At 43.9% G+C, this 17308-nt stretch overlaps 1 protein-coding gene across 3 annotated transcripts; it reads right to left on the bottom strand.

Moving 5' to 3' along the window:
* Positions 1–284: 284 nt before the first annotated feature.
* On the bottom strand, positions 285–11210 carry p2ry10 (P2Y receptor family member 10). 3 transcript variants are annotated; one of them, XM_066715305.1, is made up of 4 exons: positions 10845–11210; positions 9597–9714; positions 3705–3950; positions 285–3239 (listed from the first exon to the last, which is right to left on the bottom strand). In XM_066715305.1, exons 3-4 carry the CDS (start codon positions 3887–3889, stop codon positions 2399–2401), a joined length of 1026 nt encoding a protein of 341 aa, XP_066571402.1. In that variant the 5' UTR covers positions 3890–3950; positions 9597–9714; positions 10845–11210; the 3' UTR covers positions 285–2398. The 3 variants fall into 3 exon arrangements, with proteins under 3 accessions (XP_066571402.1, XP_066571403.1, XP_066571401.1); XM_066715306.1 differs by lacking the exon at positions 9597–9714; XM_066715304.1 differs by lacking the exons at positions 9597–9714; positions 10845–11210 and adding an exon at positions 9768–10831.
* Between the last annotated feature and the right edge of the window lie 6098 nt (positions 11211–17308).

Here is a 17308-nt window from a genome sequence, read left to right as displayed (position 1 = left end):
TGAGGGGGTGGGGTCCTTTTCTTTGCAGGTTGCTACACTTTCAGTGCCAGCTTAAGGAATATATTAACAAAAGAAAATTACCACATCAATGATATTTAAATAACTGTACCAACTGTCCTTCTCTTTATCTCAAAACACAATGAGAACATCTGTGAACAGAGCCTGCTCCCGCCCACCACCAGTTTTTGTATTGAAATAGATTAACTTGTCTGCAGTAGACTGCCTGCTTCACAATGGCTGGGCTAATGTAATGTTTAACTTGCTTATACAAAGGATACTCTTAGTTTCTTTCAGATTTTTTTATTTTATTTTTCTTATTGCAAACATTTAGTGTGTTAGGCAGCACATTTCTATATCAGCTTACATCAGCGACTTCAGTTACTGTGTCCAAGGGACAACAGAAGGGACAACAGAAAGCAGCTTATGAAAAGAGAACAATTCAGCCTGGACATAGTGTGGCCCAGAGGGAGAGAGACAAAATATGCAAAAGTACATGAAAAAACAAAAACATTGAAATACATGAAAATAAAGTTCATGCTGATAGTTTAATTTCCAATTCAACTTCCTAAAATTTCTGGAAATGTAAGTAATGGCTTTAGATTCAGACATGTTTGGTGGTTTTGCTTATTGGGTAAAACCAACATTTTGATTGCAATCCTAAAGCAAATTCCACACATAAACAGTCAACAGGAATGCGTCACCCAACAATGAAACCAAATCTAAATACAGCAGTCATTGTTTATTCCCCATATTCTGAGGAACAGTGGCTCAGATTTTTTTAAATAGAAACAAATGAAACAAAAAAAAGTAGCTTGAAGTTCCACTCTGAACACAAATGTGTGAAGAGAAGTAGATGTTGAACTACAGGTCATAGTGTGACTGTGTGTGCGTCTGCGATTGCAGTGGAAAGTATATGTCTCAGCGACACTGTGTGTGGGCATGTCGTGCATCTGCAGGATTTGTCCTTGCTTGGACTGTACTTTTGTTCTTGTTTTGCTTTTTGCTGAGGATCGAACAGCAGACTGAACAGAATCGCAAGTCGTTTGGGCTGAGCCAAGGGGATCAGTAGGGATACTCTGCAGTGTCAACCACACGGCCCCACAAGACACAGCTCAGCTTGTTCCATGTGAACTCTGACTTCACCTACCCTAACATGACTATTAATCGTAATATTACATAATTAAATATTAATATTTCATAGTCTTAATAAATAAATAAATACATCTAAGAGGTTCTGGATTGGGCCTCTTCGGTACACTCATGGCCCAACACAGTCTTTCAGGGCCAGTTAAATCTCACTATAGGATTTACCTACACAGTTGTGGAAAATTTGAGCATGTTGCAGCCAGCTGCATGTAAGATGATATATTACCTTTCCAATTAGCAGGGTAATAAAAGCAGACATCGTATTGTCAACATTTATGTTCTTTTTATGATCTCTAATGTTTAAATTAGTATAAAAATATAATTGTGTCATAAACCAAAGGACTTGAATAACACTTTTGTTCTTCTGCTTAAGGGTTTCTTAAGTAGGTCAAGCAAAGAGTATTTTGAAAGATTTTTCTAAGAAATCATGTGACACTACACTTTGACACTATTAAACTAAGGTGTACAGCTTCCCTGCATATGAGTTAAAATTTATATTTAAATTGATTTGGTTGGTTGGGGGGTTTTGATCAAAAGTCAAAGAGTGATTAATTTCGGAGTGTGGCTATCTCCCTAACAGAAAGCCTAAGAACTAACAATATCATGTGCTTCCTTGTGTGATAACTGCAGAGTGAAGTCTTAGGCTCACATCCTGATAAACATCTAGTCTGTAGTTCTTGTTTCTCCATCAGTCTGCAGTATGACTTTCATTAACTGCTAACAGTTCTGGTTAGAAATGTCCCAATGAGTGGGATTTACTCAGAGGTCGAGACAGGCTGACGCTATGAATGATATGACAGCTACAAGCAGTGACAGTTGGCTCCTGGTACAGGCTACTGACAGTAAATGCACAAATACAGTCATCAGTCTTGCGTTGGAACTCTTACTGTGTTTCAAATGATGCAGACGGCATTATGAGCCTTTAATTCAGTTTCCCATTCCCTTTTTCAACCTCATTCATGCTGGCAGCCTAAACCGCAGACCTAGTTACTGCTTACCCGGGGCGTGCCAGGTGTCACCAGCATCTTCTGAACATCTTTGCCCTGTCTCCGCCTCTCAGCCACTTTCTCATTCCTCCGTCTATGTCACTGTCCAGGGAAAAAAACGCTTCCTGCTCTTGTAGGTGAGAAGAAGCCTGTGAGGGGACGGGGACCAGAGAGGGGTAGAGGGAGAGGCCCCTATTTCCAAAACCATCCCCAGCACATCTCACCCTCCTGCCACTGCTGCCACCACAGCCACCAGCACACACACCCTACTCCCGGGTGGAGGAGGCACTCTCCAGGCTCATGAGGCGCACGCGGATGATGGAGCTGCCCTGTCGAATGAGCTGTTGGCGAAACTCTGTTGTGAGGAAGTAGTAGATGAAGGGGTTCAAGCAACAGTTGAGGCTGGCCAGGCACAGTGAGATTGGGTGGAACTGGCGCACAGCCAGCTTGAAGGGGCAGGTGGTGATGATGTCCTGGCCGGCCATCAGGTAGAACAGGAAGTTGACGTGGTAGGGGGCGAAGCACAGCAGGAAGACAGCAGTGCACATCAGCACCATGCGCAGGGCCTTGCGCTTCTCACAGTCCTTTTGGCCGGGTGCCGAGAGGCTGCCCTTCCCCAGGGAACGCACGATGCGGAAGGAGCTGGTGCCAATCACTGCCAGCGGGAGCACAAAGCCGCACAGCTCCGCAAACGTCATCATTATCACCGACATCCGCAGGCCCAGCTTGCGGGTGGGCAGGTCCTTGAAGCAGCCACGGTAGTTGGCGTCCTTCGAGGGGCTGCTCCGCATCAGAATAAAGGGGGAGCAGCAGGCGCCCACCACCAGCCACACCAGCAGGCTGATTTGCACATCATAGCGTCGCTTCCACTTCTTGGCACAGAAAGGGTGCATGAGGAAGACGCACCGCTGGATGCTAATGCACATCAGGAAGGCGATGCTAGCATACATGTTAAGATACTTGAGATAGAAAGACAGCAGGCACAGCGCCTTGCCGAAAGGCCATACATGATTGATATAGTAGTAGATGCGCAGGGGCAGCGACAGCACATGAGCCAGATCAGCAAGGGCCAGGTTGATCATGAAGATGACGGCTTTGGTCTTCTTGCTGGGGAGGAAAACAACGTGAAATAAATAAATATGTATTTGAAAAAGAAAGAATAAGCCCTGTCTCTGTCTGCCTATCCCTATATGCAGAAGTCCAGAAAACAATAGAGCAGATTTGCATGTGTTTGTGAGTGATTTATACTACATGTGTGAATGCTTACTAAAGGAAGCTACTGTGTGTGTAGACCACAGTTCAGGGCGACTCAAGTCTGTGAACTGCAAAATAAACCAAAGCTGTAAGTTAGCAACAACACATTTTTATCAGGACTGAATTTTTAGGGGGATTAGGGCCATTATATTTGAGTTTAGAATCAAGACATCATCTTCCCTAATATTAGAATTGTCCATGGGCACACAACCACACAGCTCAGCCTCCCTCAGCAGATATGGCGGGAGTGGAACGGCTCCATGAGGTTCATCTCAGCCAGTGTGATTCGGGGAGGAGGGAGGCACGCAGTGTACGCACCTTATGAAGCGGCACAGCACCCACAGGGCCAGGCTGTTACCCAGCAGCCCCGGGATGAAGATGACCAGGTAGAAAATAGTATAGAGCATGTCCATGCTGTCCTTCCAGGTGGAAGAGTCTGGGCAGGTGTTGTTGCTGTAGTTCTGGTTGCTTGTTCCTCCATCGCAGGTCACATTGCAGTCCATCGTGATGCTGTAGCTTCATTTATCGCAGGGTCTGCTTGTCCAGATTGTCCAGATCCGATTTCTAAAACCAAGAAAGTGAGGGAGTGGGGGAGAATTCAGGTTGGTAGTTCTGAAATGAAATAGTAAACCGATCTCCCGAGAAACGATGCTCAATTTCAGTCATCTGTAGTGTACTTCCTTCTCTGCATGCAGTGTGCACAGGATAAGGAGATATAATGGTAATTATGCTGGTAGAAGATGTGTGTTCTCTGTGCTTCAGTATTCTTAGCATAGTCTGAGACAGACATTTGGGATTGCCAGCAAGCTGAAGATGGAGCATGAGCAACTCTCTGGGAAAAGGCACTGGGAAAAGGAGGGTGCAGTCTGAGGTGGAAATGTACCTAGGCCTCAATCAAATCAAAACATAAATGCAAATCACAAACAACGCAATGGTGGTTTATGTTATTGTGGGAGGCCTTTTTACACTACTTCAGAACTCAGTCAGATACAAGTCTGTCAATTTGCAATTTGCTGGTATGGTGAAGCTTTGATTCACTATGAGCTGGAGGCTTTTTCTTATCACTGCCTTTCTGACAGATGTGCTTCTTGGTGCTATTTCTGTGTGCACAAAGAGCAAAGCATCTGCTGCCAAATCATTATTTTGTATTACGTTATGTGTTTGGATGCTTTCTCACTTGTTCAACTCTTGGATAACACCAGCTCAAAATGTAAGCATTTCCTGGCATCTCTCAACATGAAATCATGCATGCTAAAAGCTGGGCATCGGAGAGATTTATGCTCTGTTGAAAAAGGAAAAACTCAACAGAAGGTCACATTTTTCTTTTGTAAAATAAAATGGACAAAACTAATAATGTGTTTACGTTGAACCCACCCAGGGTCCAGCCTACAGTCAACTAAACTTTTAAGACTATACAAATAACAATAATACATAAATAGGGGGGTTAATTAATTGTAATATGTTTTGAAATAATGCAAACAATATACCATTGCATGAAGACCTGATTACCACCAACTGAGTACTCTGTCATGATCCCCTGTCTAGCTAGCCCAGATTTACATGCAGTAACTGACAGCATTGAACCGGTTAAAAAGAAGTATTTTCTTCTTTTCTTATCTGCTGTGGCACAAGTGTTCAACTGAAACACGGCCGTTTCTTTCACAGCTGCACCCTCCCTTCCTGTGAGCTGGCGTAGGAACAGTTGACAATAGACTGTCCCACACACTCAACGCTAAGTTTAACTGCACGTACACACACGCACACACACCCATACCCACTCACAAACATAATTCAAAACCTGTACCCACTCATACACACGCATATACAATCACCCACCCACATACACCCATACAACATAAAGACACCCTCACGCACACACATACACACACATATGCACACACCTCCAAACCCCACCAAATATTTACAAGAATCTATGTTGTGTTTAAGCTAAAGCTTTATCCTGTACTGCTGGAGTGTTGCACATACAAGGCATTACATAACCCGAATCCCAACGCAGTGACTGAAACCTCTGCAATACTAGATTGCCTGTTTGGAGAGCACTGGTTAACACAGTGCAAAGGTCATAACCACCTAAACCGAAATCCTGCAGCACGTGACGGTTATTCTTTTGCAACTCTTGCTATCTGCCATGGGGGATTCACCTATGAGGCACAGTTTTTTTCTTCTGCTTTCAAGCGCAACAAAACAAAGCCAGAGCTGGCAATTCTTGTTAGATAGCACAATGGGAGTCTTGTAACTGATCGCTCTCTTGGCAACTGATTTGTTCATGATCCATCTCCGAGGCTAAACTGGAGTCTGCGTGACACACTGGGAGAGTTCCCAAGGCCAGACAGAAATAGCTCTGCGGGCCGCATCTGGGTTTCTCTGTTTCCAGACACTGCTTGTATATTGACGTCTCCTGAGACAGCAGTGCCCTCCAAAATTACAGATAACCATTTGTTTTAATATTTATTTTTTTGCTTATCAGTACAGTCTCATTATGCAAGCAAAGTGACTCCTGTTAGTACACGGACACTTTTCTGAAGCCTGAATATGAAATACAGGTTCAGCACACTGTCTGGCATGAAATACAACCTGTCAGCCTTATGCATTTCCTTTCCAAATAACTACTGCCATTAACAAACTGTTAACTTTACACACTGATATTGTGACAGCTGATGCGTCACAATTAAAATGACTGCGTATGTGGCCCGACTTCACCTTTAACCATTACACAGATTGAGATCTCTGCAGGATGTAAGCACCCCCCCGTGCAATGAGGAGTGTGTTTGCAGGGTAATTAGTGTCTAGAATTGTATAATACCATTGCACTGTGAATAACATGTAATTACATGGAAATAAATGCCTTTGACAGGAAGGGTCATTTCTTTTCATATTTGCTGTGGAAATTACTCCTCTAGGAGCAATTTACAACACTCTGAACTAAGGACACCAGCACCCTCGGACAAGTGGTTTCAGAAGCTCTGAGTCCTGCCCTGTCATGGGTGCTGATCCAAGATGCTTTTAACTCTTATTGTATAATTAAGTCATTTTATTTATTGATTTTTTTTATTTAAGAATACTTTTGTATACATTGAATGTACTTCTAATGCATGGAGGTATACTTCAAGTGAACTGGGTGTACCTCCTTGTCATAAGGGTGTTCACAGTGCTTTGCCACGCACACAAGCCCACAAAACAACTGGTACCTTTCTCACTATCATATTTTTAAATCTTATTTTTATATTTAAATACTTGCAGTCTTCACTCTATCTGCTTCTCCACACTTGGGTTTGATGCACTTATTAAATCGTCAGGCAAGAGAATGTTGGAGACACCTGGGATTCATGGGCCCTGACTTGCAAAGCAGTGGCAGCTCTGCCAAAGGATATCCTGCTCTTACTCAGGCTCTTAGCGGGGCTTAAGTAATTCAGATAAACTGTTGAATGTTTTCTTTAGAGGCTTGAAACTCCCCTGAAGGGTTGTCTGCTGTGTTCTTCTGTCTTGTGATAGTTTTGGCTGTTATTTTGTAACCACGCTGTCTGTGTGTGTCTACTTCTGAGAACTACATTGACAGACCTGTGGAATAAGAACCCCTCAAAAACACACACACACTCTCACACACACACCCCCATCTGTCTTCCCACAAACACATTGTGATTCATCTAGCACTTCATATGAACACAAAGCATCTGCTGTTTATCTTCTAATCGATTTCCAGTAGCACCTTATGGTTTTGTTTTTTTAGGTACTTTCATTCAAATAAACCATTGTGTGTTCTTGTTACATTATGCACACAAGCATGTAAAGCATGATACAGTTTGACACAGATCAAGGATGGCAAAAGACAATATCCCACAATGCCCTCCAAAGTGGCTTTGCAAGAAAGTCTTTTGACACTCTACACGAAACCATGTGCAATTATATTTAACTTTTATGAAGTAATGCAACGAGAAGGGGAATTCAACTTTAGCTAAACAACAGTCTGTTAAAAAATAAAAAGAATCAGATTAAGAAAGGAAAGTGTTTTCTGGGCTCTGGTTTAACACCTGATCTAGTATACATCTCAATAGCATTTATCTTGTCAGTGCTGATCATGGGGAGTGGCAATGTTAAAAGATAAGAGCTAGATAAATATAATTTTATAACCACAAAACAATGAATCAGGAAGATTCTGTGATGCCCGTTTGTTGCTTATAGCACATTACACTTCCAACTAATCTAAGCCTCACTGAGCATTGAAACACCACAGGATACCATCTGACGTCAGAGACATGAGATCTACCCAGATAAACAGAATATGTCTGTTCTGTGTATGTTTGTGTACGTGTGTGTTTGTGTGCGTGCATGTACAGCACATGTGAGTGTTTTTAACTTTTGCTAGACAGGGCATGTGACAGGCAGTGGTGCATTAGGGCAGAAATAAGAATAAAAACGGAGATTGTGAGCACATTCACAGGGCAGGGCAGGCTCAACTCTCCACCATCAGATTGGCCGGGCAGCAGACAGCAGCACGGCCCCCATGGTAAATCATGTTACTCTACTCTCTCCGTCACCCCTGCTCCCATGCTCCCCCCTAACACTCTATGTGCCTCAGCACAGTTTCCCTTGGGCCTGTCAGTGCCAAGTGACTTGGCAAGTCCCTGCTGCCGGAGAGCAATGTATCACTCTGCAGGGTGCAGTGTCTGCGATACCGCTGCACTGAGGGGGTGCTCTGCAAACATTGCCAGACAGCTTTAACTTCACGGGCAGCTTCTCAGGGTAGTTGCATTTCCCTTTACTCGGTTAGCGTCTGCCTCTGTGTGCTCATGGTCTGCTTATGGTACCCACCCACACACACACACACACACACACACACACACATTATTGCATGCGCTCTAGTCAGGTTTCACGTTCCAACAGCACCGCTGCTCTGGAGTCAATAATCTTTTATAGACGAGTGCCCTTTATCTCCCGCACCTGTCCCCATCACAACCATAGAGAGGCCAACGTGGTGCACAGCACTCACTGGCCACGCTTACTAATGTAGACACCTCCCCCCACTCCCCCTCGCCAAAACTAGCTTCGTGCAGCAGAAATCTTTCATGAAGGCGCGAAGTGTGTGAGTTGGGGGTTTATCAGTATCTTTCTTCAATCATGTTGTTCTCAGACCTACTCAGCCTTGATCAAAAATACAAATAAAACACTGATATCATTTTAGGCTGTTACTGGGTCTCACTCAAAGGTTGATGAAATCTTGGTTGTTTTTACATACGGGTGATGATATTCTCACGATTGGGAAACGGGTAACGGAAATCTACATTTTGTAGCTTCTTCCTTCTAACACAGACATTTTGTGGACTCTTTGTGTGTCTAATCTTCTCTCGAGGTGTGGACTTTGAAGGTAGCAATATCTAGACCCCACCCTTCCATTCTCCCCATCCCTGATTCATAGTGAATAGGGTGGGGGGTCCTGTATTTAGCAGATCGTGTTTTAGATATGACTGTTTTTGAAGCACTGCAGTGTTAAAAGGGCAACACAACAACAAATTGTCTTTGTAGTAATTGACTGCAGTACAACACACTTAGTTTCTTCAACCCAACCTGCTGTTTCCACAACACACTTTCACAGTACACTCTGCAATACAGCTAGACAAGAAATGCCGTATCAATTCAACTGCACAAGAATAATGCCCTCAACTCAAGTGTAGTCTAATGCTTATAATTAGCCTAAACCCTTCCTCCAAGCTCACTGCCCTGCAACAAGGTAAATCAAGGATCCACAGTACAAGAAGTCAATCACGCCACAGAGTGATAACCAATACAGCGGAACAATACACAGCTCAAATGGCAGTATCAGAAAAGTCAACAACTGCAGTGGACTCATGTGTTGAGCACATGGGCAGTTGCTGGTCTCGGCCGCTGTGCAGGCCGTGTTGCAGTGTACATGCAGTATAGCGAGGTAAAGCAGAGTAAAGCATAATGCAGGAAACTGGAGAGGGGTGCCTTCTCTGTTTTGTGATTCCCAAAGAGAAAGTGACGGATCAGCACTCGCTTCAGCCTGCATCTCAGGAGATTCTCGTGCATAAAAAGCAACAGCAAAAGCACAAAAAAAACAAAACAACAACAAACAAGCATTACAACCAAAGGGGATGCAAAATTAAATCATCAGAAATGATAAGATCATGCCAACAATCAGCCCATGCATACCAGCTGTGGCGCGGGACCCACCTCCTTTTTGTGTTGAATACCTTGACCTTGTGTGCAGGGACACAGGTCTGTGACCGATCCCCTGCTGTCACAAAGGCAGGCCCAGCAAAGAGAGCGAGAGAGGACTGACCGTCTATCTCTGAGTGAAAACCAGAAAATGCAGCAAATAAAGCAACAGTTTGCACACCTTACCTCGAACTGTGTGACTCTGATGGCAGATTTGAATGTTATCGGTTTGAGAAGAGGAAGTTAATCTGTCTAAAACCCGACACTCGCGACAGTGTTTTGACGCTGCTGATGACGTCAGCCCTAGCAGCAGAAAACACAACTCATCAACAACAAACACGGGTACAGCTCTTTTTTTTCTGTGCCATTCTTAGTAATAATCTGAACGCTGTTGCACCTGGAAACTTCCTTTTCTCTGAAGCAGTTGATTTCTGAGTAAACAAGCATACCTCCTACTCAGACATGCTGCCTTAACATGCTCTACAGTTGTTCTGTAATATATTTGATTATTATTTCTTCCTTCTCTACCCTCCATGAGTGGGAACCCCAGAAGACACAAGTGGACCCCTCTGAGCCCCCAGGATTTAGCAGAGGTTTTAACACCAATATGAATTTAAAACTAGTTTTTTTGGTTATCACAGCTATTGTCTGATTCTGGAATATGTGTGTGTGTGTGTTGGTTGTGGGGAGGTGGTGGTCCAGGGTTGAGGTTTTTTAAGAAGTCCATCCACCTTCAGCCATGTTCTACTACACCTTGGTAATCTCTGGCGGAGCAAGAAACAAACCGTTCAAATGAAAACAATGTAGACATTTTGGGGTTTAGGCATTTTATTGTATGATCTGTGTGGACTTTTGCAGCTGAAAATACAGTCTGAGTGCAGAAGTACAGGGAAGCACAGAGTAGGGTGAGAACAAGACGTGCAAAGGTATGTGGGTGCATGTGTGTGCACAACCCTCCAGAAATTGCACAACCCTTGCCAGTGAAAATATAAACAAACTAAAGTGAGGTAACTAGAGCAACTGTCTACACAGGCAGGGTTAGTAGCAGCTCAGTTTCTTACTGTTTCAAGGTTAGCATTGACGTTAGAATCCCTCTGTCACTCACGTGTGCTGGTGTGTGTTTAGACCACATGGCCCACACCGCACATATCTTTCACATGCCTGTCTGTGCAGAGACTTTTGCAGCAGAGTACAAGCAAGGTGCAACCCCACTGCACCCTGGCACCTGGAGAGGGTTATGAAGAGCACAAGCCCTTTGCTTACCTCGGTGGCACTTCTGTTTTTCTCCTACCGTGACTGAACTTCTCTGCAGCTGACAGCTACACTCTGACTTCCCCAGAGGAGCTGTGTCACGACCCTGGGAGTCGTGAGTGCTGGGCCAATATCTTCTGTTTCAAAGCAGACGCATACAAACAATCCAGTCTGATTGCAGAACCCTTCCCCTGGAATCATTTCTTCAGCAGGATAGGTGCTACAAATCTTCACAGTTGCTGCACTGTCACTGTCTGTGCCCAAGACCCAGCCCCAGCTCCAGTCACCACCCCCTTCTCCTTGTCCTGCTCCTCCCTGAGTCCTTGAACATGACTGTCAGCCCAGCGTGATCTGTATTCACGGGCTACCACAGGCCAACAGGTGCTATAAACTGACACACAGCTCCGCGCTGTGCATGCTGGCAGGCTGAGTGGCCGTTAGCAAGGAGAGGAAGGGGTTTTGCTGGTGGTTAGTTTCGAAAGATTTTCTTTTTGGCTTAAATTTCTAGCATAAATCTGCAAACTGAAATGCCAGTAAACTGAGCAGTTGGGGTGGCGGTGGCACGGGTGAGAAGGGGGCCAGCAAGGGAGGAGGAGACAGGCAATCAGCACGGATAGGGGAGTAGCACTCAGGACCTTGACTGCAAAGATCTCTATTGAAGCTCCCCAGTGAAATGACCTTCTCCCTGTAGATGTGACAGACGAGCTTGTGCCATCATAAACGAAGGCAGGAGGAAGACATGACGGATAGATGCTGTCTGTGTTTCCCAGCCTGTCTGTGTGCTGGACGCTCTGCCCAAGGCCCTGTCTCTCCCGAACAATCCCCACTCTGTACACAGCACAGCAGTTACACTGTGAACTGTTCACATTGTTCCACATATGATCCCCCTTTGGCTATATTTAATCCATTGCCTTTTATTTTGTATTTTTTACAGAGGGAGAGGGGGGTGGTTAATTCAAGTGGTTTGCTATTTTAAGAATGTGGATTATGAAAGGTCCTGTCTTGTCCCTGAGCTGTGAGAGGGTATGAACACAAGGACTTCTCTCAGCTGGTTGTGTTTGATGGTTCGCACTGTTCACTGTTCAGAGTGGAGGGCAAGTCAGGCTTCACTGCTGCCTGCTGATCGCTGGTGGCACTGCAGTGGCTCGCTGGGAATGCACACGGACAACCTTTACTCAAAGTACAACTCTCCCTACAGTATGCATGCATATGCAAGACTGCAATCCCTCCCGCTCTGTTGCTCTCACTGTCTTAGCCGGTCACCGCTTGCGCCGACCACTGATTGTGCCATCAGTGCCTGTAAGGGACGGTCATGTGATTAACCAGAGCACCACTGATCTTATGCAACTCACACTACAGGCTCTGGAGGGCTCTGATTTCCATTAATGGAATCAAAAGCCCAATCTGCCAGCATGCCACCTCTGCTCTGCCCATCCTATACAGCACAGCACAATACAGCACGGCACAGTGTTCACTCCCAGTCTGTACCTCTAGAGGAGAAGAGCCCCAGAGCAGTGGCCTTTGCTCACAGCACTCACAGATGAAGGTGGGGCAGCCTCTTCCTGGCAGTGAGTATCAGCACTGCGTGTTTCCTTCCTGGGAAGCCGCTCACATCCCATGTGGAGCCCTGCGGTGTGGTGGGGTGCTGTGCAGATAATCAGCGAGGACAGACACCGAAAGGCAGGCATGCTTTTCTGCCTTTGTTTTTTTCTGGCTTTTCTTCTGTTCATTTGTTATTTTATTTGCTTCTTCCTCCCCCCACTCTGCCCCTCATAAAAGCAGTGTGGGTTTCTGCAAGGTGAGCCTGCTGCTTTTAACCAGGCAGCCCCCCCCAGTCTTCCTGGGCCCCTCCAGCACCCAGATCTGCTCAGTTCAATGAAGGTTTGTTAAACAGTTAATTGTTAAGGGAAAGAGAAGCATTAAAACAGTGGCCTGTTTGCTGCTTGCTGACACAAATTCTAGCAACCCACACGCTCATGTGTATTTATGTGTATGTGTATTTATGTGTATTTATGTGGAGTTTCCTGAGTGTGAAATATTGTGCAGGAGGAGACTGGCCTGGGGATTAACAATGGGCTATGACCCAACCTGGTTGGTAAGAACACAAGGTCAATGTGTGTTTAATTTATCCTGTAATATATGCTGCTGATCCTCTAATATATGCTTTATTTTTTATTGCATATGACAGTTTTTGTTCTTTTGTCTTTTCCTTATTGTGCTCATAGTTGCATGTTATAAATGGGTTATTATGTAAAAACATCTTAATTAGTCTTGGGGGCTTTTTCTACTGTATGATCAGTAATCATAATAACAATAATAATAATAATTACTTGTTAATTACATATAATTTCTTGAACTTGAACCTGCTTTTACACTACAGCTTCTTAACTAATTACTTTAACATAGTACATTATTATTATATATAATAATGTACATACTAGCATGTGCAATAGATTGCATAAGTATTCTCCCCCTATATACTTTTTCACATTGTATTGTGTTTCAACATAGTATCAAAATTAATTTAAACAGTATTTGCCACTGATCCACACAGAAAAAGTCCAGAATATCAAACTGAAAAGGAAAATCAACAAATTGTTATAAATGTATTACAAACATAAAATGGAAAATAATTTGCTATTTCACACCAAAAATCAGTATGTCACATAATTAGTTGATTGGAGTCCACCTGGGTGCAATAACAATAAAGGTGTTTCACATTTCCAGTTAAACACATCTGTCTCTGGGAGGTTTCATAGCTGGTTAGTTCATTTTCTAATGAAGATGAAGGAAGGGAGAGCTCTATTTTGGACTCATCAGACCATAGAAACTTCTTCCACTTGTTCTCAGTCTCACATGTGCCTTCTGGCAACTCTAGCCAAGATTTGATGTGCGTTTTTTCAACAATGGATTTCTTTTTGCTTCTCCCCATAAAGGCCAGATTTGTGAAGAACCCGGGCTATTGTTGCAGTATGCACACTGTCTCCCAGTTCAGGCCTCCTGGTGGCCTCTCTGACTAGTACCCTTGTTGCCTGGATACTCACAGATTCACAGTTTTGCCCTATTCTGTCAATTTCTTAATAATGGAGTTTACTTTGCTCTGGGGGTATTCAATGCCTTAGAATTGTTCATTTGAAGAACCGTATACCAGATTTGCTTTGCTTTTGTTCCAACATCATCAATATGTAGATTTTATTAGGAAATGTACTAACCAACTGTGGGACCTCCCAAGCACAGGTGCATTGAAGCTGAAATCATGTGAAACACCTTTATTGCACCCTGGTTGACTCAATTCAACTAATTATGTGACCTCTAGTACCAATTAGTTACACCAGGTCTTTTTAAAGTGTGTCATAGTTAACGGGGTGAATACTTATGCAATCTATTATTTTCTGTTTTATATTTGTAATACATTTAGAAGAATTTGTTGATTTTAATTTTCAGTTAGATATTCTTGAGTTTTTTGTTAATTAAATCCATTTTGATTCCAGGTTGCAACAATAAAATGTGCAAAAGTCCATGGGGGTGAAGATTTTTACAATCCTCTGTATACCTGCTATGATACTAAAGTTACTAACCTACTTAGTTTTATTATCATTATTATTAATATAATTTACTTTTCAGAAAATTCCCTTACACAAGGTGACTTAAAGTTTTCATAAGAAACATTTCAAAGTGCAGTAAATACAATCAGTTCCAATAGTTCAATAATATATCATACCAAAAAATATCTTCAGATGCTATAAATTCTAGTTCATATTATTCTCCACTAGAGGATGCCTGTGCTCTGCCCATGATGCACATCAGCGCTTGTTGATCAAAAACTGTCCATAAAACTATAAATAAATAATAATTATAATAATAATAAAATAATAATAATAATAATAAGAAGAAGAAGAAGAAGAAGAAGAAGAAGAAGAAGAAGAAGGAGGAGGAGAAAACATCTAGGGTATCTGAGGTCTCAGAGGGGCACATAAGGCTCAGATTATATAGGGCAATTATGGTACTGTGATTTGGATCAAGGCAGAGTCTTCAGTTTGTGGACATGGGCAGCATTGTGGTGGAGTTATCCTCTTGTGAATGTTTGGCTTCTGTGCTGTTGATGTGGGTGTTATTTTACCAACCAGCTCATTCAAAAACAAAAAAACAAATGTAGTGAGTTCAAAAGACTGCGTATAACAGCAGATAAAACAAAATGTTTGAATTATATGTGAGATCAGGAGAGGCGTGTTGTGACAGAAACCCGAGCTTCCCGTACTGTGACCCACACCGGCCCTGCAGCAAGAACTGAGGGGGGTTAATTCAGCTCTTAGGATCCCCTGGGATCCTGGTCAAACAGGTAGGTCTGAACTGGGGGCCACGCACAGGGAAACAACAGCTGCCACCTTGGGGCTTTGGGGCCTTTAAATTGAGTTACATTATAGTATAATATAACCACACCGGTGTGAGGTGCAGGGTGTCTGTACCTCGGTGCAGTTGTAACACAGATAATTCAGAAGAGAAGGGGAATGCTTAGCGTTAAATCAAATAGCTTTTTATCCCCAAAGGCTCAGCCCCTCTCTCCAGCTCCACACCCAGAATCCCGAGCTGTCACTGGGACAACCTCACAGGTGCAATAACAGTATAAGGGCTCAACACACTGAAAACTACTAAGAACTACCAAGAGGGCGCCGGTCAGCTGAGTGACCACGGTTCACAGAAGTCACATCCCTTCCAATTTACCACAGGCTCCACAAAGCATCCTTTCCCAGGGCCCAGGAGTCAGGGAGTCCAGTGCAGGCTGCTGTTTTGTGATCGTTCTTTGCCCCTTCTTGTGGTGTGTGACAATGAAGATGAAAGTGGGGGACCCATGGACGAGCCCCCCCACCAGCCTGGTACCACTTTACCTTGCTCCTTGATTTTGACTGTGTTGCCTCTAAACCTCTCCAGATAAGAATCAACAGGCATCACCGCTCTTTTCAGTCTCTCAGCCTATTTCTGTTAGTTCGTATTCACATGTGGAATATCTGTACACAAAGTGCTCAGTGCAAACAGTGAATTCCGTTCCACTATCCAGCAGAATAACTGAGCCAAGACCCTACATGTTATTTTGGTTGTTGTTGACATCTACTTCATTTTGTAAAACTTCAAGCCAGGCAATGGTTAGCAAACTACCCAGCGCATAATCTTAATATTTATCTCTCTTACTGTCACACACACACACAGAGGAAATAGCAGAGTGTGGAATGTTAATGACAAAATACAAAATGACATATTGGAGTTTTTGGCAGTGGGGGGGTTGGGGGGGGTAGCTGAGAACAGCTCCTTTCTGTTTATTAATGACAGCTGCAGTGCTGGCCCTGTATTTACTCTGCATATCTGAGTAAAGTCTCCTGCTTCACCCTTACTGACCCCCCAGCCCTGTTTAAGTTATCGGAGGGTGGGGGGGGCGGGGGGGGTGTGTCAGCTGTGTGCTCCCTTTCCCTGCATTAATCCTCCCCCCACCCTCCCTGTCAAATCTGCAACCAGATGCTACTGTCACTCAAGCACCTGATTCCTGTATATATAAAACAAATAATTAAGGAACTGGTGAACTATTAAGTTGCTAAATAAATGCTTCTCTGTCAGCGAGTGTGTTTGTAGTGGTGTGGTTGGGTTGCATGATGAGGGTTGGAGCCATAATGCGATCTCCAGGTTTTCTCCCAGCAGGCAGAGCTGTCTTTGTTCCATCTTCACTGAGCCCTGGAGTGTTCCTGAGGGAGGGATAACAGAAGCAGAGGGGCCAGGAGGGATGGTGGATGGTTGGTTTGAGGGAGGTTTTTGAGGCTCTGTGCTCACAGTGCGTGAGCTCGTTAGGGGAACGTCATACTGCTCTAATCTCAGTCGGGCATACAACCCCCCCCGGCATCGGGGGACCAGTTCGTTGTCACAATGCAGAGCGGCAGGTGTGTCTGCTTTTGAGGCTGTGTGGAACCAATGAGCTTGAGATGTGCATTAGAGGAATTCAATCCAGTCAAAGTGAAGAATAAGTAAAGAAACTGTGAAATAGTTGTACAGTCACTCAATCATTTCAAAAGCAGGAGCAGAAAATGGAAAATCAGAGGATGTTATCTTTTGAGGCTCAGCTGTGATGGTCGCACACTCCCCCTCCCAATGAAAAAGAGTGGTGGGGTTGGGAGATGGAAGATGCACAGAGAGAGAGAGAGGATACAATTCCACAGTTTTAGATAAACCTGTACACACACACAACCCCCACCCCCTCCTCCACAGCAGCCTCTTGTTCTTTCTGTGCTAAGCTGTCCGACTGCCAGCAGAAAACACTTAACCCCCCCATCTTGGCATTTTAGCAACTTTAAGACGTTAATTCAGAAATCCAGAGGCTAATCTAATGAACGGTATGTGCCAGAAACTACTCGTAACAACATATCTTCAAGAATTAGAGCAGCTCTCCCCTCCTGAACGTGATTAGGAAGTTAAAGGCTGCTCATTCAGAGGCA

The sequence above is a fragment of the Amia ocellicauda genome, chromosome 10 (genome assembly GCF_036373705.1).
Source record: "Amia ocellicauda isolate fAmiCal2 chromosome 10, fAmiCal2.hap1, whole genome shotgun sequence".
Classification (NCBI taxonomy): domain Eukaryota; kingdom Metazoa; phylum Chordata; class Actinopteri; order Amiiformes; family Amiidae; genus Amia; species Amia ocellicauda.
Note: the sequence above shows the minus strand (reverse complement) of the source record. Positions and strands in the feature narration are given on the sequence as shown.

Bases quoted from the DNA above. Each gene is read 5' to 3' on its own strand.
- p2ry10 (XM_066715305.1), bottom strand. From the start codon at position 3,889: ATGGACTGCAATGTGACCTGCGATGGAGGAACAAGCAACCAGAACTAC. The intron at 3,240-3,704 runs GTGCGTACACTG...TTTCCTCCCCAG, and splicing joins GTGCTGTGCCGCTTCATAAG to CAAGAAGACCAAAGCCGTCA.